Source organism: Dermacentor albipictus, chromosome 1, assembly GCF_038994185.2.
Source record: "Dermacentor albipictus isolate Rhodes 1998 colony chromosome 1, USDA_Dalb.pri_finalv2, whole genome shotgun sequence".
In the NCBI taxonomy this organism is placed as follows: domain Eukaryota; kingdom Metazoa; phylum Arthropoda; class Arachnida; order Ixodida; family Ixodidae; genus Dermacentor; species Dermacentor albipictus.
Genome location: NC_091821.1, coordinates 204,592,162 through 204,612,931, shown reverse-complemented (window position 1 = coordinate 204,612,931; position 20,770 = coordinate 204,592,162). Strand labels below are relative to the sequence as shown.

The 20,770-nt window shown below is 44.0% G+C and overlaps 1 protein-coding gene across 3 annotated transcripts; it reads right to left on the bottom strand.

The window, feature by feature from the left end:
- Positions 1 to 13,749: 13,749 nt before the first annotated feature.
- LOC135896917 (protein C10) lies at positions 13,750 to 17,683 on the bottom strand. 3 transcript variants are annotated; one of them, XM_065425425.1, is made up of 4 exons: positions 17,618 to 17,683; positions 15,038 to 15,101; positions 14,769 to 14,945; positions 13,750 to 14,555 (listed from the first exon to the last, which is right to left on the bottom strand). In XM_065425425.1, exons 1-4 carry the CDS (start codon positions 17,666 to 17,668, stop codon positions 14,428 to 14,430), a joined length of 420 nt encoding a protein of 139 aa, XP_065281497.1. In that variant the 5' UTR covers positions 17,669 to 17,683; the 3' UTR covers positions 13,750 to 14,427. The 3 variants fall into 3 exon arrangements, with proteins under 3 accessions (XP_065281497.1, XP_065281500.1, XP_065281498.1); XM_065425428.2 differs by lacking the exon at positions 17,618 to 17,683 and adding an exon at positions 15,489 to 15,535; XM_065425426.1 differs by lacking the exon at positions 17,618 to 17,683 and adding an exon at positions 15,365 to 15,446.
- Between the last annotated feature and the right edge of the window lie 3,087 nt (positions 17,684 to 20,770).

The following is a 20,770-nucleotide window of genomic DNA, read 5'->3' as shown; positions in this document are numbered from 1 at the left end:
GTGCGAAATTGGCCATTTTATGTGGTGGTGTTTTCTGTTAAAGTATGGAGACTGACTTGCAATACATATTGGTCGATACGTTATCCATGGTTGGCAATTGACAGTGTTTTCCAATAATATAAAGAAAATTTCAGCAGAACTCATGCCACTGTGAATGTCGATGTTAACGCTATTAGCATTCAAGCAATGTAGTGACACACCGTAAGGTCACCACTGAGACACGTCATATATGAGGTGCGAGTGCCCTGCCGGGCTTCTCTCGCGCTTCCCTCTAGGCATGCTATGCCATCTAGTGGTGCTGACACAGTCGGTGGTGGTCCAACTGTGCCATTTTGCTACAATTCGACTTGCCTGCTCCTGGCTGCGCCCACTCAAGTGCGATTTGCCCCAACTGCGCGAAAGTGCAGTATTTTCGCGTTTTCACGGCCATACAATGTTTCCAGTCAACGACTGATTTTTTGGACGCTTTCGCGGCACTGCCACGGTACCCCACAGAGTCAAGAACGTCTGAAATTTCGGACGCAACTGTCCTTCGCTGTTCGATTTTCCTGACTTCTTGCCATGACTGCAGGTCCGCAATGGCATTGATTGAAGCCACCGCCTCCACCATTTTGATTATCTTGCTCACAGATCCGCTGGCAACATAGCCACCACCGTGGCAACGCTAGGCCTAGCTCCTTCAACATTTATTACCAAGCTTCTCGCAGTTTGGTGCTGTGTTTTCACTGAAACAATTAGCCACTGTTAGCAATGGTGCCGCCTTTCTAGTCCTTACAAATGGCTTCGAAGCTCGGAAGGTACAGCGTGTTGCATAATGCCAGTTCCCAAATGTCAGCTTCACCTTAATACAGCAGTGTATGCAGTAAAGCATACACGCAGTAATGCAGTGAAGCATACCAAAAAATTGGAAGAGGCAAATGTCACGAAACACAGTATGTATTCCTTAATTATGCATATGTGCATTTGCCCTCTCCTGTCGCAATACGAGCACCTATATGCCTAATAAGTGTACTGGCAGGCCCTCAGAGCTATTTTTGATGTGCCTGTGACGATTTGAGCCCTAGGGCCAGTAAAAGGTGTGCATTCATTCTTTCGGATGTTTTCGTGGCCCCTACACTCTTAAAAGGTACACCCTTTGGGGTGTATATTTGCCACACAAAAATAATCGTCATCTGTCTTGCTTGCGTTTCCTTCCTTGAAAACGCTGCGCTCGCTACTTTCCTGTCGAGAATGCTTTGTCATGCTGATCACGGGCATGCCGTTTGCGACTTGGAGGTACCGGGCTTGCCGCGCTAAAGAAAGGAAATGCGGACAAGTCGGTTGACGATTATCGTTGTGTTGCAAAAGGGCGTAATTTTGCTTAAGAGTGTAGGGAGTCCGAAAAATTGGACATTCACAGTACTCAACTTTACGAATCGATTTGTGAACGTTCAAATAATTCAGTTCGCAGCTTGATTAGCTACTCAGTATGTAGTTAGTGTGATGCTCAGCTGAGGTCGATGCATTGCACGCTGCCTTACCACGGCGCTCAGTTTGTTTGTTTCGGTACAAAAGAAAATTTAATTCTGGAGTTCTTACATGGTAAAACCACAATCTGATTATTAGGCAGGCCTGTCTTGGTACAAGGGTCACTCGGAACAATTCCTATACTTGACGCCAACAAAGGAAATGGCAATGAAAGGAGTGTCTATGTGCAAAGATATAGGATTAGCCACTGCAAGGCACGAGATTGTATCGGATACGCGTGTTCAAGCATGCAGATTCACGCATTTGCACATGCAGTTCATAACTTTAAATCTGTCAATCTGTGAACTTCTATGCACGAATGCAGTAGTTAGCTTCGATAGTTGTCAAAAACACGTATTCATGATCTTGGAGCTGATCACCATGTTATCCACTCATACGAACATACTAGAGCGGCAGGCTTTCCATGACGGCTTGTGGAAAGCTTGCCGGTCACATCGGCCATGAGCCAGTTTTCGCCATGGCACACTGCCTTAGCCATTAGGCCTAATCGGTAGTGCTTGGAAAGGTTGATCAGGTATCGCGACAGAAGCTTCGGTTTTACGCCAAATCGACTCCTATCTATTCGCAGATGCCACACGACACACAGGAAGCCAACAAACTGCCTCACAACGAAAGCGAGTGTACAGGATGGTACAAACATTGTTTTTCACCACTATCACTATCCTTGCGACGCACCATATGCAGGCATCTCATCTTGGCGCGGTTCACAAAACGCATAGTCTCTTGTCGAGCTTCTAGCATTGTTATTGGGCATAACACATTTTGTCTAGTGCGGCAAAGCATATCAAAGCAGATTTGTCATTTGGAATGCACATGAGACATTTGCCATGAATTTTTGTCTTGTGTCCGACGGTGCAAATACAGGGTGTCTGCAAACCGGGAATTCTCAGGGACTTTGAGCAGTCTGAAAAAACTTGGGGGAATTTGTCCTTCTATTAGAGGAAAGTGGTAGTCATTTTCTTTAAAGGGAATGAAAGTCGCATTAATGCTGGCTCGAGTAACAGACAGGAATCGTAACGAATCGTCTTTGATGCCCTGCCGTCGGCTGGAGGAGTTGCCAGTGTGCAGTCAACGACAGACTTTCCGGATGCCCAATAATTCGGATGGCTTCGTGGCACCACCACGTACCCAATAGAGTCAATATCAGAACTTCTGAAATTTCGGACGCAAGAACCCTTCGCCGTCCAATTTTCCCGACTTTTTGACGTGACCGCAGGTCTGATAAAGCATTAGTCAAGGCCACCACCGCTGCCGTTTTCATTACCTTGCCGCCTCGAACTGGCGCTCTCTCACGCAGATCCACTGGCAGCTGTAGCCACCACTCCGGCAACGCTAGACCTAGCTGCTTCGACGTTCTCTATTAAGCTTCTTGCCATTGGGTGCCGTGTTTTTCATTGAAAAAATTCGCCGCTGTCAGCAATGGCGCTGGCTCTGCCTCTGTGGTCTTCGCGATTGGCTTTGAAGCTCGGGAAGCACAGTGCATTGCAAATGCCGGTTCTCTGTACATAAATGTTACTTGGTGGACCATATGCAAAAGTATTGCGGTGAAGCATAAGCGTGGGAAGAGGCTATTGCCACGGGACACAGTATGTATTCCTTAATTATACATGTGTTCACCCGGTATCTCCTGTCACAGTACGAGCACCGATATGCCTAATACGTGTACCGACAGGCCTTCGGCACTTTTTCGAATGTGCCTGTGGCGATTTGAGCCCTTAAGGGCAGTAAAAGACATTCATTCATTGTTTCCAACTGGCCGAATTTTGGGACGTTTTCGCGCCCCCTAGGCAGTTTGAAAATTTGGACGTTGACTGTGCAACTGACCAAGAAGATGCTTCAAATGGTCCATGGAGCAAACGAGTGGCGGAAGGACGAAAACAGAACAGACTGACGCATTGAGGAGTGAACAGGAAAGGTAGCGTGCTACCGCCGTTTTGAAGCAGCTTGAGCTCAAAAAACAAACTGTTGGCTTATGCCGAGATGCAGGTGTCCCTCATCCAAACCAAACTAAACTCTTTAAAGCAGTGACACAACAGTGAGGTGTTGTACGCGGGCTGAGAGTATGGCACGACAGTCGAGGTTGACTTAAGAGCTGTTGAGAGAGGATGTCAATTGTGACAAAGTTCGAGACTCGTAACACTGAGCTTACGATCAGTTGATAGAAATATCTTATTCAAAAATATTTGCTTCTGTATGCACCTGCTTTTTATTCGTATTTAAAAATGTCCCACTTGATTTGCAATTTTTTTTTTTCGAAGACATTTTATTTGCTGTGCATTTTACTACCCCTCCCTTCTACTCTGTTTTTGAATAAAATAAACAGTGCTCCTTATTATTCAAACTGGATAGAGTAGTTTCTTCTTTAATTTTTTTCACATAGAGTGACAGCATCGGGCGACATGGCGACACGTTGGAGCTTGGCCTCCTCACAGAATTTGCTGAGGGATCAAATACATGAATATTAACTGCATTGCCATTGCCAAAGATGCTGCAAACGAATTCTTGGACGCTACGCACTGTCAAGACAAGTAAAATATGTATGTTTTAATAAAATAATGTATTCTCATGTCCCAAAAATTGTGCCAGAAAAACGGATATCACTGCTTCCATGTTTTTTGTCTGTTTAATAAGAAAGAAATTATCACATGAACTTTAGAATTATATCAGTGTGAAACCAGCAAAGCAGTGCATACTGCTGATATGATAAATGTAAAGACCGTGAAATGAACAAGTTGAGGACAAATATTTCAATGAAACTTGTTCATTCACGAACCTTGTTTACATTTTTATACATATGCAACGGCCAGGGAAAAATCTCAGTGACTCTGTCCTTCGTTCCAATGTATTGCACAGGAGCAGCTGTTACCAGTTGTGTATTGTAATTGCACCGAAATTGTAGTTGCCACAGAGATCACATATAAAAAGCAGCAGTTCTGCAAAATATGCATTAGAAATGCAAAGTACAATGGAATACACAAATGCGAAGATAAAAGCTTGATAAAAAACAAGAAACTGTCTCTGGAAACAAAGTTCACCGCATGTATCCAGAAAACCTCGCAGCAAGATATTTAAATATACGTATAAGTATCCAATAAATCTACGTATCTAAGCAAAAGTCGCTGTATATGGGGTGTTTCAGCTAACTTTAGCCAGAGTTAAAAAATATGCCGATGCATTCTAAGATGCGACCAAATGCATGTTGCTCACTTTGGTATGCAGTGTGTCATGGTATTTCTGTACTTCGATTAATATGATAATTAGTCAAGATTGATTAACTAACTTCTGAAGCAACAAAGCGGGGGAAAAAATTCTAATTAGAAAATTGCAGAGCGGTTTGTAAAACGTCCGAATAAACAGTTTCTGTCTTTCTACACATCTTTAAGTATTAGTGTATTTCAGCTTACTGATGGTGCCTGCGAAATACAAAACACCAGTGACATGCCTGCTTGCGCGTCGTGATTGCACTGCTCCCCACCGTTCTGCACACAAACAGCCATAGGCACGCTGCCGCTTATAAGGCTACAGGGCAGCGACGTAGGCGTTGGGAGTCTCATTTGGAGGAAATCCTTTTGGGAATCTCTTTTGGAGGATCTCCAAAAGAGACTCGACTTTGCGAGTTGGATTTTGATTCAGGAGGAGCAGGATTCTGACTTTTTCGCCAAGGTTTCTGAACTGACCAGGCGAACTTTTCCCAAAATTACCAAGTAAATATCCACAACGCACACTACTGCAGTGAGCAAAATCCGCACTGGCTAGGAATATCCCGCCACCAATATCAGTGGTCTTTTAACGTTTGGTGCTGAACATACGATAGCACAGTCATTGGCCCAGTGTTTTTGAACAACACTCTGGCCGGCAAGAGCGAGTTCCTTAAAGGACCGGTTGAAGACTTCTGCTGCAGCATGCCACCAGCCCAGCTTGACGCAATGTGGTATCAGCACAATGGGGCCCCAGCCCACAGCTGCAGTCAAGCACGAGCATGGCTTGATGTTACCTTCTCAGGGCAATGGATAGGGAAAAACGGTCTGTCCTGTGGCCTGCAAGGTCACCCGACCTCAACCCTCTTGACTTTTGGTGTTGGACTGCTGAGCACGAGGTTGCGGGATCGAATCCTGGCCTTGGCAGCTGCATTTTGATGGGGGCGAAATGCAAGAACACCCGTATACTTAGATTTAGGTGCACGTTAAAAACGCCAGGTGGTGAAAACTCTGGTTAAAGTTTGCTAAAACACCCTGTATAATGCGTCAAACAACACAAATAAACGTGCAATCACAGATCACAGAAGGCAATGCGCTTCCTCCCTCCCTGCTTTTCTCTGTTGCGCACACGACTGACTCACCAACGTCGGCTTACCACCCCCCCTGCACTTTCACTGACACATACAGCATGCAGCACGCGCTGTCGATGTTATCGCCTTGGACTTCATACGGGACATGACGGCAACTACAGGTATGCGCCTTGAGTGTGCATATAATTGCTATCGCAATAACATAATAAGAGTATCCGGCAATTGAAGAGTCCCGTGGCCCATTACTTTTCGCAAAAGAAGTAAAAGAATCTAACTTTCGCCACGCGAGAATTCGCTGCATCACTGTGAGGGTTGGAGGCATCGAAATGAAGAAACGCAAAGAAAAGCATGTTGGCCACAATTGAATGCCTACTTGGGGCACCAATGTAGCTACCCAAGGAATATTGAAGAAAACCTGAGACGCTTGGCCCACTGAGAACTAACCATATGCATGATGCTCGTTATCCTACACTAGCGAGATAAAAGACTTTCCGTAGACGTTGTGATAAGATTGAAATGATGGTGATGCCCTCAAGCGAACGCGTTGTAATCTGTCGAGTTTCCACAATGATGGTGGCAAGCGACCATTGCTTCTTTTTGCCATCTGCTAGCCAGAAAGCATCCGAAACTCGCCAAGGCCAAAATCCACTCGGCCAGAGAAAAACGAATGCGCACCAAAGTGCATCACGTGGTTGTCAGGGCAACACGTGAAAAACGCATGACCTCTGGCTGGCTCTGGCAGCTCGCGGGTAGCGAGAACAAAATTGAAGAGGCTCAATGTGTCCTCGTGAATAAAAGTCAAAGTAGAAAAAATAAATAAGAACATGGTTACCTTTGCTGGCTTTAGTGTCTTGACATGGATACTTTGGCGCAGGTGAAAAAAAATGTTGATTTCTTTTCTGTGACATGATGGCACAAATGAATCATCACAACGTTTCGTCTCATCGGACCTTGCTGTATGCTTTGTCAACTTGTCTGATAGTGTTGATTTGGCTTGTCTCGTTGTATGGTCCAATGTACGACTTTAGAAAAGTCAACGCAGCTTTGGCATCAAATGTTTATAAGAACATCTAACTCGCAAAGGTCCGGAATTGAAAATGTAAAGCATGACTTTGTAAATGTCAGTGCACCTTTCACATCAAAAGTTTAGGTGATCTTTATACCTATAAAGTTTCGGAATTGGAATCCATGCGGTCCGTAGATACCGCAGCCTCTGCGAAATGGCACGACAAGCCCGCTCGCCATCAAAGTGCCCTTAAAACTTTGTGCTCGGATGGGGATCTTTGCGCTATGCGACTCCAGATGCATGGGCGTTGCCACGAAATCAAGCCCGAGTTCACAATCTTTGCGCCGAAATGTCTTTTCAAGCGTGAAAAATACATTCTAGACAAAATCCAGAATGATTTCCGACACCGGGGGTTGTTTGGTCGGTGGTGCATCGCAGCACAAAAGATTTGGCGGGGGGGGGGGGGGAGGCTGGAGCCCTATGAGCCCTCCCCCCCCCCCCCCCTCCCCTGGCTACGGCCCTGCAAGTAGCGTATGTTGAGAGCATTCTGTCACAGTGCCAAGCGTGTCTGGTATTCCAGTAAACGCAGGCGAGCTGGGCATTTTTATGGATGGGCGGAGGCGTAAACATGAGCAGCCTGCACGTCACAGCCACCTGGTGGCAGAGCTAATATTGTTGTAAATTAAGTCTTATAAATTTTATGTTGCAAAGCATGCCTCGTTACATGAAAGATACCACAGATCTGAATCTATTTACCAGCAACCAAGTAAGGGGACACACTTCTCTGACCAGTGGCCATAGTGCATCACCTGTACTTGCAACTAAAATATAGTATATTGCCCATACTGGAAGCACAAATGTGCTTAAGTGCATTTGTACAAAGTACATTTGTGATTTGTAGTAAACTTGTGCCCACAAATTGTAGGTGTAACATATACGAGATGGGTCTTCCACAGAAAACTTTGCAGATCAAAAAGGACTGCACTGTAAAAGGTGCAAAGTGAGACCTGTATGACTGCACCACTTGCACAGCTTCTGCGGCATTGCCTGCTATGTATTAAATACTATGGTATCTCCAACATTTCTTCCCTGCTTCCTCCCATAGTAAGTGACTAAGTGAACTAAGGGACTGCATCAGGTACAAATCTGCTCCACGGTGCATCTCCAATGGCAGTTTTGCATGTCCTGTATTGGATTGATATACTGGTCACGTGCCATATCCGGTAACATTGTGGGAAGTGTGTTTGATCAAGATGCGTTTATGCATGTGACCTTGATTTTCCAGCAGGAAGCAAAGCTCTCTTAAAGAGAAAGGCCGCACAGGCTTTCGTCAATAATTTCAGCTATTTTTTTGCCGTGCAGTGCTTTGAAACTTTACAGACACAATCATGAGCACATGATTTATGCATTTTAGTTGTCTGTATGCAATGCCCAAATCTGGTGGAGGCACTTTAACAAGGCAGTCTAATGTACACTGTTGAGCTTAAGTAGGAAATGTGCATCATGTGTAGACAAGAGCAAAATTTTTTCTCAGGTTTGGATGGCTGTGAGAGATGGTACCACTAATGCATCAATTAGTTATTTTTGCAACAATGTATTTTCAAATTATTCTGGACAGAACATCAGGGTGTAGCTTCCATAATTAGTAATAGTACCAAACAAATCTTACCACCAAATGCCACTTGTCTGTGAAATTCGGGTGAATGATCCAGTGGTTTAGCTGAAACAGCCTGGCCACCTGAGTGACATAGTGTACTCTAATATATAATTTTTCATGTTTTCTGTCTACTGTGATTCTGGAAGATGGATCTGAGGGTCTGAAGTACAAATCCTATTGGAGCACTGCAGATATTTTCCTTCATATCTTCTCAAAAGGCGCCTTGGGATTCCTGTGATGGACACTAGTGAATAACAAAACTAGGAGAGTGAGCCCATAACAGCCATCACTATAAAAGGTCACTGGTTAGGCATTTGGCCCATGAAAAGGCTGTTTTTTTTTTTGCATCCCAATAAAGAATTGCACATCAAGGAATTAAGCTAAAATGTTGCACCTGCTGTTGCTTTCGAAACTTGTAAACAAGAAAATAAAACTGTGCTACTTTCACCAGTACTTGTGAATTCTTGCGAATAGAAAATTCAGTGATTACAGGTTAGCATCGTCATGAAGGTTGGAGATTGAGTCATGAAGGTTGGCATCCACTGTAGCATGAAGCTACCTGGGGCACCTTTGTGGGCTTCGTTTGTAGCTTCATGCTAGCCCTTTTTCCTTTTGTGAATCTTCCTTCATCTAACAGGTTGCTGTGGAATTCATTTTGTTGTAGAGCACACAGTAGAAATGCCATTCTGCAGGCCATATTAGCTGGCTTATGGTGGTGTCAGCTAGGTTATTGTGAAGATGCCTAATGGTAAAACTTGACTAAGGTAGGCAGGGTTAACCAGGATTCACCAGGACAGGTCCAAAGCACCATGCTTCTGGCTACTCTACTTCACTTAGTGAGGTGCAATTTGCTTTGAAAAAAATAAAACATATAAATTATGAAAAGGACACTTAAACATCTGCAAACACTAATACCCCTGACACACGGGCACTCTATAAAGTCTTTTAGGTAAGGGGACATCTACTGGAAAGGTGTTCAAGTACAGTGACACACAATAAAGGAGTGTCTCCCTTACGGCAAAGTTATTTTTCGGGAAAGGAGATCGCGCACCTACGTTTAGAGTGGAAGGGGCATTACTCTCACACACAGCGTGCACAACTCGTCAACAGAAAGAAACCTGTCACAAAACTACAGTGCCCCATAAGTATTTTTGTTTTTACCTTGCGAAAATGTTTTCATTTTTAGTGGTAATGTGATTTTTGGAACAGTGAAGATTTACTTTAGCTATACTCCCAAACGTGCACATCATGTCGCTCGTATCGCAACACTAACGTGAAAAAGGACAGCAGAAACGTGGGCAGTACCATGGCAGCACCGTAATAAACAGCGTGCATAGCAAAAGCGCAAAAAAAATGTGAAGAAAATAAATGAAATGTTTTTCGGTTCTACAATCGCTAAATGTAGTGTACACATGGAGCTTTTTAAAAATGTTTTCTGTCTTGCTGCTCTAACAAAAAGCGGAACCCCCCCCAGCGTTCATCTGAGGATCCACTTAAAGAAGTTAGTGCAGTGCCGTGTGTAATCGGCACAACTCCTTTCTGCAAAGGGTCCTTCAGAGTAACAAAAGGGGCTTACTGCAAAGGACTTTACTCTTGTCTGTGTGTCAGGGGTACTAAACATACTGACAAGGAGAGAGACTGAACGGAGAGGCAAAACAATGACAGTGTCGCTGTACGTAAAATTGTCCCTTACAATTTTAAACACATGTCCACGCTAATGAAATCTTTCATAATTCACTGAATTTCAGTCCAGGGTCTGGGGCATACTGGATAGATCCTCTGGCCTCTTCTTTGAATCATGCTGCATATCTTTTCACAAAAAATTGTTGTATTATGTTCCTAATATCAAGAGTAAAAAGCAAGAATGTGTATTATTCTCCATGCTTGTGTACATGCTTAACCAGTTTGTCTGCTCTTCTATTTCGAAATTTGCCAGTGTGATTGAGGACCCACAGAAATGAAATTTTAAGGATGATTTTACTGTATGCACTTTGTATGCTGCAGAACAGTTCAAATGCAAGCTATGAACCTACACACCACCCATCTCTGGACATTGACTCGTGGTAGTAAACATGCTAGCTTCCAAAATTGCCTACAGTTCTGTGGTGGTACATGCAGTCACTTGACAGAGCTTAAACGTGTGTTGTACTGCTAATTGCAAATAACGAAAGTACGTGCTGAAATCTCCTTGGTGCACGAGTCATGTGTATTGTTTCTTGCCAGAATGCTGGCTGCACAATTAACTGTGCGCCATTAAAATGCTCCGTGTAGAGTAGCATGTAGGCAACTATACACATGCCAGCAGAAATCTTTGCATTTCATTCAATAGTTCTCGCTTTCTGTACCATGAATGGTGAAACTTTGAATTTTTTTTCTTGTCTTTCTATGTTTACAAAACACTTAGTTCTGAATAGGTTCGTGTTGGTAGTGCGTCAACATAGAGTTCGGAAATGGAAGTTACTTTGTATAGTCACACATCTTTATAATGAAGTGCATGGGACCCCCGAAATTATATATTACAAGGTCACTTCATTGTAAATGTTGTCCATCGCACACTTCACCATAGAACTGGGAGAGAGTTACCCTTTTATTATACAGGTCATTTTTTTGTAGAAGTGCTCGAGTGTACTTGACTACTCGTGAACGTAGATTACAGCCTCTTCTAGTGGCAGCTCCTCTTAGAGCAGATGGTGTTAAGCAAATATTTCAAAAAAGTGTTGTAACGTCTCTCCTTCTGCATGGCCACAGGAGGCTCTCACACTTTTGCAATGAATAGTGTGCTTGATATTGCCTTCATAACTTCAAGGCAAACTGAGGAAGCACTACTATTCTTGAGCATGACACATTATATTAAGTAATAAAAAAAATTTAATTCTGGGGTTTTATGTGCCAAAACCATTATCTTATTATGAGGCACGCCATAGTGGGGAAACTCTGGATTAATTTTGACAACCCAGTGCTCTTCAACGTCCACCCAATGCACGGCATGGGGGCATTTTTGCATTTCGCCCCCATCGAAATACGGCCGCCGTGGCCGGGATTTGGTCCCATGACCTCATGCTTAGCAGCGCAACGCCCTAGCCTATAAAGTACTAGCAGTGAAATCGATCCTTTAAAGTGAAATTGAGGTTCACCAGGCTATCCATGAAGCTTACACATTTCAGCCAGACATCTCTGAATCTGGACGAATTTTTCCATTCTAATGTTTCAAAGTGTTGGGTTCATGCTCTGCACTGATCGAGAACAAAACCAAGAAAGTGATTATGTTTTACTACATCCAGCACATAACTATCAAGACAAGATTGCTAAGGACGTCCTTCAGTAATCTTCGGCAGTGCAGTTAAGAGGACTTGGAAACGATTCTCCTAGTTGAAATTTCAACAAAAAATATATTTTTACAGGACAAAAGATCTACAGAGCAAAGCAGAATGAAATGAAGGTACAGTGGAGCTACAGAGAAAGTACTTAATTCGTACCAAGAGCAGGTTTGTTCTGCGAGACATTCATTCTGTGGGACATGTTTTCTCGTTGTTTGCTGTGGGAAGCCTATTTAGTTTGTTCCTGGATTTTTGCTAATCATGCAAAAAGGCAGAAAATATTGCAACACATTGGAGGGAAAAAAATTATACAGTGTATTTAACAGAGATGGATGATGCGAGAGATCCAGAGAGAGAGAGATGGTGGATGAAAGGGAGCTATTTACACCAATGTTTTCACCAATCTCAGCTAGATGAGGCAGAAGACACTGTTGTGAAGAACTTTCTCTGTCCTGGCATTCTTTAATCATCCAGGATGGAAGTGACCCTCAGATATTTGCCTCTCTGTAGCACATTTCTGAAGGTGAGGCTAGGTGAGGGAAAATGGTGGCCTAGGAACACGGAGGCCCAGAAAACACGCACATGCCTGTGCACAATGCGTCTAGTCTATCAAGAGAAACTGGGTTCTCTCTGCAAGTTAAGAACGAGTGAGCCTGGTTCCCTCCGACAAATTTTCACTGAGTGAAGCATTCACTCAGCAAGGCACCACTGTATACAAAGAAAGAGGTATAAAATACAACAAACTCTTATTTAGTTCGTTTAAAGTCTTACAAATCAAGAGAGCAGCCTAGACTACAGTGTTATATGCCGAGCATGGAGCCTCACTGACCTATCTTTTTGGTTACGATTACAGTGATCTTAAAGTCCTTCAGGCATTGTACTGTGAATGGTAGAACAGTAAAGTCTTTATCAGAAAAGCTCATGCGCCATTCCTGTAGGAAACTATTCACTTTGTTGAAAACCCCTCACTGGATTATGGCATGACATGAAGTGTTTGCCTCAATGTTCATAAATTAAATGTGTCGGCATATGTTGAGCAGCAAACGTTTGGTGAAAGGTGACAAAAGCTTGAGCTAATGTCACTGGTAGGGCAAAGGAAAGGTTTAAGGGGACATGGCCCTGGGAAAACCATCTCAATTAGTTCCAAAAAATATCAGTGAAGGTTTAGGAGTCATGTCTAATATAAACAAATATTCTCCTAAATTTGTTTAGTTGGACAGAAGGGACCCGAGGTAAAAATCAGTTGTGCTGAGACAAGAGCTGTGTGGTCCCTTTATGCACATTACACTGCCATATAAAATAGTACAGAGTTGCTTGTACCTGTACATTGCACAGCTACTGTCTTGTATAGTCTATACAAGCCATTGTTGAAATTGTTTTTCCAGGTCAGACACATCGCCTCATGACAATGGTGAACGCATGAAGAGATATACGCGCATTCCTGCCCCTGTACGTTTAATTATAAAAGTCCTCTTGCGTTCAGCAGTTCAGCTTAGAACTGCACCCAGTCGGCTGACCCAAGCCGGGTCGGTCGGTTTTGGTTGGTCACAGGCAGTGGTGCAATAGTGGAGACAATTTTTCCATTAGATGTTTAAAAATTAATTTACTGAAGTTTGCTCTTTTGTATATGTCTACATGTACATGTGTGGACCCTGTTAGGCCCAGTGGTGTTCTGGGCTCTGGTGTATGTAACCATGATGGTCATGCAAGTGAGCCGGTTTTGTCTGCTAAGATGCTGTCCTCATTGTTTTACAGCACTGAAGAGGCATGCTCTCTGAACTGGGATAGCTGCATAGAGGATGTATTAAAGTAAGCTGTATAAGCCACATGTAATAAAGGAAGCTGCAAGGAGTGCCAGCTGCTCCTTGCAGCTTACTTTTAACACAACCAGCAGGCACTTGCCACAGCACAGCATTGAGCATGGCGACGCCCACCAGTCTTTTTTATAAACATGTTTACCATTCAGACACACAGTTTGTGTCACTGTACGTGTCACTCTTTATTTTAACAAATATGTTATAGCATCTTGAATGGCACACCATACATTAAAAAACATTGTTTTTTCAAAAATTTCACAAACTAGAAGAGCTACATCAACAACATGGTGATTATGTATCATTTACAATACTTTAAAAATGAAGCGACGTTTAGTGAATGAACCGATATTTCTTGAACAAACCGTACGCTACAGACGCAACGTAGTGTACAGCTTCTTACGAGCCACGACATAGGCAGTTGGGTTTAAGGGAGAATTATTAACGGGTCTCGGTAACTGGCGGCAGAAGCAGAATAATTCAGGTAAGAGCAGGCCGTCTGTTCTGAGACACCCGATCACGCAATGCAGGCAGTCTCATTTATGACTGAACATTGTTTGCTCTAAAAAGAAAAAAAAAGGGGGGGATAATAAACAGGCTGCCTGGCGGCATGGAAACATCGTAAAACTGAACTTTCATTGCACTAACTTGAATGGCGACTGTAGGCAAACCAGCCCTTATCTTGGAACGTTTCATTTCATTTTCCAATATCGTGCGTCGCACCGAGTGGCCATTGCCAGCGATCGGTGGCACGGCGTCGTCAGCCAATAATGAAACGGCTCGTTAGAAAATACGGTCCCTGCTTCGTAAAAAAGTTATCAGTTCTCAGGCAACGACGGTGGTACCATCGGAGGGATGAAATGTGCTCGGAGCTCCGCATTCAGCCGTGCAATTTCAGGATGCTCCCTTTCCATTTGCTTGATTATTTGGGCGAACTGCAACACACCTAACAGAGAAAAGTAAACAGACGTTATGTTTCACTCGCATTAGAGAACAAATTGCGTTACATTTTATAAGAGCTTCCGGGTTAAATGCCTGTATCGAAGCACGCTCAAGGTACGATCAAATGATGCTCAAGGCATTGCAACCGATATTTACGCTTTCGTGCTACAAACAGCTACCTACGGCCTAGCGACGTGTGCCATCATATCTACAGTACCTTCTCCGTCGCGTGTGAAGCCGTAGCTTTCGATGACAGTCATTTCTATTTGTGTTAAAAGTGGGAAAACAATCTGCATGTGCTTGAGCATGTCATTTCCGGCAAGATCTTTTGCATCTTGAAGTCTGGCAAAGTTCTCAGGTTGGTCAAACGCAGCTAGAATGTCTTCCAGGGCACCTGCGTTGCATTGAAGGACAAGAACTTCACTTCGTGCAAGGTAGCGAAAAGTGCCAGCAAAAGAAAGCTACAGCTTGGCTTCGCCCAGTTACCTTTCGCTTTCTCAGAGTCAAAGTTCTCTTTGAAGGCAAGGGTCGCCGACATCTTCGCAAGCACCTACACGGCACCAGGTTCCGCGGAGCCCGCGGAGCGGATGGGAGAGAGAGAGAGAGAGAGAGAGAAACTTTATTTTAATAAAACTGCTCCACCCCGCAGTAACCAAGCTAACTAAGAAGCGGCGAGCGAATACCGAGAATACGTATAACCAAGTGAAATGTGAAAGGAAAGCACAGAAAATAGTGCACAATCTTGCAGTTTACTGTTCGTCCTCCCACCTTTCCACAAAAAAAAAAACTAAACTAATTTAAATGTTAACTAACGTTATGGTGCCATTTGTCAAAGACAGGTAGACCTCAATAGTTAATACATGATGTGCCCATCGCTCGCATTCTTCGGACACAGGGAGCAGAATCTGCGGTGGAGAAAAGCAGCAGGAAAATCTACCTCAATCACTGATTCAGTCCGATAGAGTGTCCCGCTGAGGCACCGCGTGAAGAAAAATTGTGCGAGGGCGCCGCGAGCGAATTGCGTCGGAGACACGCTCCGCGGAATGTTCAACGTACTTTCGCTGCGGGCGCTGAGACCGATTGCGCATGTACGCTTTTAGAATGGTGCTTTATTTCAAGTGCAAATTTATATTGATACCATTTTGCCACGTATATATATTTGAGGCATGGATTCTACAAAACGGCGTCTTCAGTTTTGCTGTGATTAAGTGCGTCGTCTGCTAGCGGACATCCGTTCGTTGCGCGGACACTGGCGTACGCCCAGTTTTTGTTGCAGAAAGTCGGTACAGTACAATTTGATGCCTTTATTTGCTTTGGTGCGCCCATCGCTCTTGGTGGCCGGTACTAAATGGAACTGTGGCCAGGTTAACTGCTGCCTGCAACACTGTTTTCTAAAGTAACACGTAATTTTGTTATAGAGAGCCGCCGATCTGCAACATGAAGCTGCGTAAGGAAGTTTTACTAATATCGTGTCTCTTCACACCCGCTTCTTGTTGGTGGAATATATTAAAGAACAGGAACAATAATTGAAGGAAAGAACATTATGGTGAAATAAACCAGCTTTACTAATTGGGTGGCGCGAAGAGGATAACAGATGACTAAAGCACTTAGCAGTAAATCAAATGGTACAAATTCAGGACATATTCAGGACATGCTTGTAATAGATAAGTTATCAGATAGTATAAATGCACTAACTGCAGAAGTGAAAGATACCGACCGGACTAGCGTGTTTGCTGTAACAAACACAGCATATATATATCTTTCGGTGTTCAGGATCCTGAATATTTGGCTGCGCGTGTTCAATATATATATATATATATATATATATATATATATATATATATATATATATATATATATATATATATATATATATATATATATATATATATATATATATTGCGCTCGCCGCTGCACTGTTCTTGCTCAAATTTTGCAGACCCATCACATTTCGGCGTCGACTTTGTTTAGTATAACACTTGGCACAGTTAATTGCCTGGTTTCTAAGAAAACAGTGCAAGTTTGCCTGCGCTTATGGATATGCGAGCTGCTGACGCGACGGCGCAAGCTAAACTTCTGTCTCTACCTGTCGTCATCTGCAGAAAGCAGCGTTTCAGGGAGCGCATGCAGTTGCCTGTTCCAGGAGCGGGCTAGAGCCAAAGTTTTTAGATTGGCTTAGATTAGCTTCAGTTGGCAAAGAGCGCGGCAGCGCTTATACTCGGATTCACGGAAAGAGAGAGAGAGAGAGAGGCTGCAGTTAGTGATAGCCAAGTATGCGACAATTACACGAAGGAAGATTACGCCAGAGAGAGGACTCAGGCTGTGAAATGATATGTACGTACATACCTACATAGGTAGGTAGATAGCCCCCGCAAAGTCCGTGAGTTGCCCTAAGAATGCTAACGCATCAAACAGTTAGGAGACATCTAAGGGCTGAAACTGTCGGGGTACCTCAATACGTATAAATATTTCGAAGCAGATACAGTGACAGTGTAAGGCAGGAGTACAGTGAACTAGTCACTCACGTGTTTAACCTTCAGTTGTATCCCCCGAGATAAATACAGCCAATACGAACGGTTTCCGAGCTGCCAATCAAGCAGGTACGAACAGCGCCAAATGTTGACTTGTATTCGAAGCGGTAAATGCCCGAAAATTACGGTTTCAGGCATACACGTTTTACAGCGATGCTGGTGGTCGATGTCCGTCCGTCCAAGCGCCGCGTAGACACGAAAACATTTTCGTCTCCAGTTTTTCGTGAATGCTCTGTAGCTCTCAATCTAATGTAGGTATCTTGAGAAAAAAATTATACTGAAATAAGCCGCTAAGACGACTCTATCATTACGCCTAGTTTAATTTACTTGTCATAATTACGTAGTTCACAGTGAAGTTGTAAACGTTATGCAGAATTCCAGTCTGCTGTCAATACATGGCCGTCTCGTCCATGTAGGGTTACGGAAAACGGCTGTAACTCTTGTTTTATCAAAACTATCAAAAACATTATATCAAAATTAGCCACTAAGACGACTCTAACTTTACGCCGAGTTTCATCTAACTTTTCGTACTTACGTCGTTCACAGTGAAGTTGTAAATATTGTGGAATTCCCGTCTGCTGTCCATACATAGGCTTCTATATATACGGAAGGGAAACGGACAGCCCCATGTTTGTCCGCTAGAATAAAACTTGAGTCATTACAAGTTTCATTCAGCTAACTAGGAAGTAGGCTCAATCGCAAATCACCAACGAACGTGTTTTGTTTCGTGCACTCTTTTGACTGCGCCCCGGCCAACGCATATCGTCGCGCACGTCGAGGCTCGATTTAGCTGCCGCCTGCGTCTGTACGCACTGTTACCACTAGTGGGCATTGTGTGTTCTGGTTACGTCATAGTCGCCTAGGCAACCAATAATAATTATAATATATATATAATATATGCGTCGATTGAGGTAAAACACACCACAGCTTCGCTGCTCGTCCTTCTTCACAGAGTGGAAGGGCTGATGAACTTTTATGCGAAGCATATTACGAGAGCTCAACCCAGCTCCTCAGGCGCGGCGGTGTCGCCTTGAATACCACGTGACACCGTGACGTCACGACAGACGAAAAGTGGCTTTGGCTCAACTCTTGCAAGATGGGCTGGGTGGGAATCGAACCAGGGTTTCCGGAGTGTGAGACGGAGACGCTACCACTGAGCCACGAGTACGATGCTTCAAAGCGGTACAAAAGCGCTTCTAGTGAATGCGGTGTTGCCTTAGAAACGAGCTGTTTCTAAGGCTCAGGCGTGCGTCGCTTGCTCAGGCGCACATTTCGTTGCCGCGCCGAACGCTGCGTTGCTCGACGCTCACCGCGTCCAATGCGGGGCGTCCAAGGCGAAGCAGAGTAACGCATGAGTTGTTTCTTCGTCTAGCCGAGCCAAATATAGCCAAGCAACAGCAGTTCACCAGGCTAAACAGTGGTTCAACAACTAAAATAAAGGCTAGTATGCTTCGCATCCTGGGCTTAACCTTACCTAAGCCACAGCCATTTTTTGTTATTGTTAACAGAATTTCAAAAACTCACCCGTGGCATCTAGCTCTATTTTACTTCTTGAGCTAGATTACTTTCAAAAGTGGACACAATTTGCACGAGCAGTCAAAATGAATGTTTTACTCGTGAACGAAGTTTGGTAATGAACTTTCAAACTACAATTTAGTAACTGTAGCCGGTGACTCTGAAAGTCATACCCTCTTGGAATGAATTCCGAGGAAGACACCAGTTTTGAAACATGCGTTCCCAAAGTTTGTGACGAAATTCATTGCTCCTCCAGAAATTTGAGCTTCAATGCATAACAGGTGTTTTGTTAAAGCGAGCAAGGGGAACAACAGTGCATTTTTACCGCAAGTTTGAGCGCCTACTTCAAAACTGGGGTAGGTTGCAAGTGCATGAGCGCGTAAGATCACACGCTTCACTTCGTATATTACATTATGTGCGCTAAAGTATGGTTCAAGAGTTAACTAGAGAAATTATATTAGTTATAATCAGTTATACATTTTGATCTTTAGTGTATGTAATGTCCGCTTCTTCGAGTAACGCAGCCGAATAAGCAGATTCGTGCTACGTGCAACTGGCGATATTTTTAAAAACAAAGTTCGGTTAACATTAAAATAAATCGCCCAGTATAAGAAAATAGCAGCATTCCTGACGCTCCAATTTGTTAGGCAGGAACTGTGCTGTGAGTGCAGAAAGCAGCAATTTCAGCAGTTTCGTTGTGCAAATTGTGACGAACGTTTCATCGAGCAGTATAATTTCCTGGTATACGCACTCTCCGCCGGCGGCCCCTGCAAATGTTGGAGACGTGCACGCTCGTGGTCAAAATTTTGTGTCTCGCAGACACGTCACATCCGGGCACGTGGGGGGCCTGGCATTTTGGCGAGTCTTATCAGGGCGCCGACGCCGCAAGACACGCTGAAGACATCTGGCCAAATGCATTCTACCAACGCGCTGGGAGCAACGTCCTCTCCGAGGTCGTCGACAAGGCACGGAGTGTGGCAGAATGCTGCGACAAGCTGAGCTGCTTCGTCCCTGGCCAACGGGACGGGTGGCGGCATCGTCGCAAGGGTCACCGCAGCTCTGAAGGATGTGTTCCCAGGAACATCGCTCCTGGCAGCCGCGAGTGCTATAATATAGTGTCCCGCGCTCCACCTTGTCCTTGCTCGACAGCGTAGCACAGACCAACGGAAATCGTTTACCTCTGCGTTGTACTTCGTCTGCGTCTTGTTTCGGTGTCCGTTCCTGGTATTGCGCTGCATATTTCAAGTGAAGTCACTTTCTTTCAGCACCAAGAGAGAAGATAGTTTACAAAGTTGACGATGTGGGTGTGCAAGCAAAAAGCCATCTTGAAGCTTGACCAAGGCTTGCACGCCGTTTGCAATGCAGCAGCAGCACAGACAACACATCTCACACAGCAGAGCCATCATACAGTACCAGCAAAGAATATATTTCTTGTAATAATGCAATAATTACACACCATTTCAGTGTGCTCAGTAGTTTATGTCTTGTGGGAGTAAGTATGACATAAAAATTGTGTTTATTATGTAAGTCACCTGGTACGTTTGTAATTATTCGCACATGTTCTTTTGTAGCTGTGTATTTTAGATAAGTTAGAAACTGTAGTGGTAGCCCACACAACATGGCAGTAGGTCAATGTCGATAAGAAAAGGGAATTCTATAACAGGAGTTTTACATCTAGCAGCAAGAGAAACTGCAGGCGCGATAAAATGCCAACGGTTCGAGAGAGCTTAGAGTGAATATGTTCGGTCTGTGTATTCCAAAGTACGTTTTCTTGTAAAAGAACACCCAGGCTTTTTACTACAGGTACGATATCAATGGTAGATAAACCAAAAGTGAGGTTTAGGCCATCGTAACGGGTTTTTCTTTTCGGGCGAAAAACTACAGATTTGTATTTGTAAACTACAGGAACTACAACTGTTGTGGAGTTCATCAAGGAGGCTATTACGATCAAGCGAGCCCTTCAACAACGGTGCCGCCAGCACGACCGACCGAGCAACGACTCGATCAGCGCACTGACTGCCGGCAGGGAGTGTTCCCTGCGTGAGCTCATCCACGAGGTCGTTCGGGAGGAGCTTCGCAACCTTGTGGTGACTCCGCAAGAACCTTCGGTGGCTTCTGTCGTAGAGGTTATACGGCAAGAAATCAGGCAAGCGTTTTCTTGGTCCGAATCGCT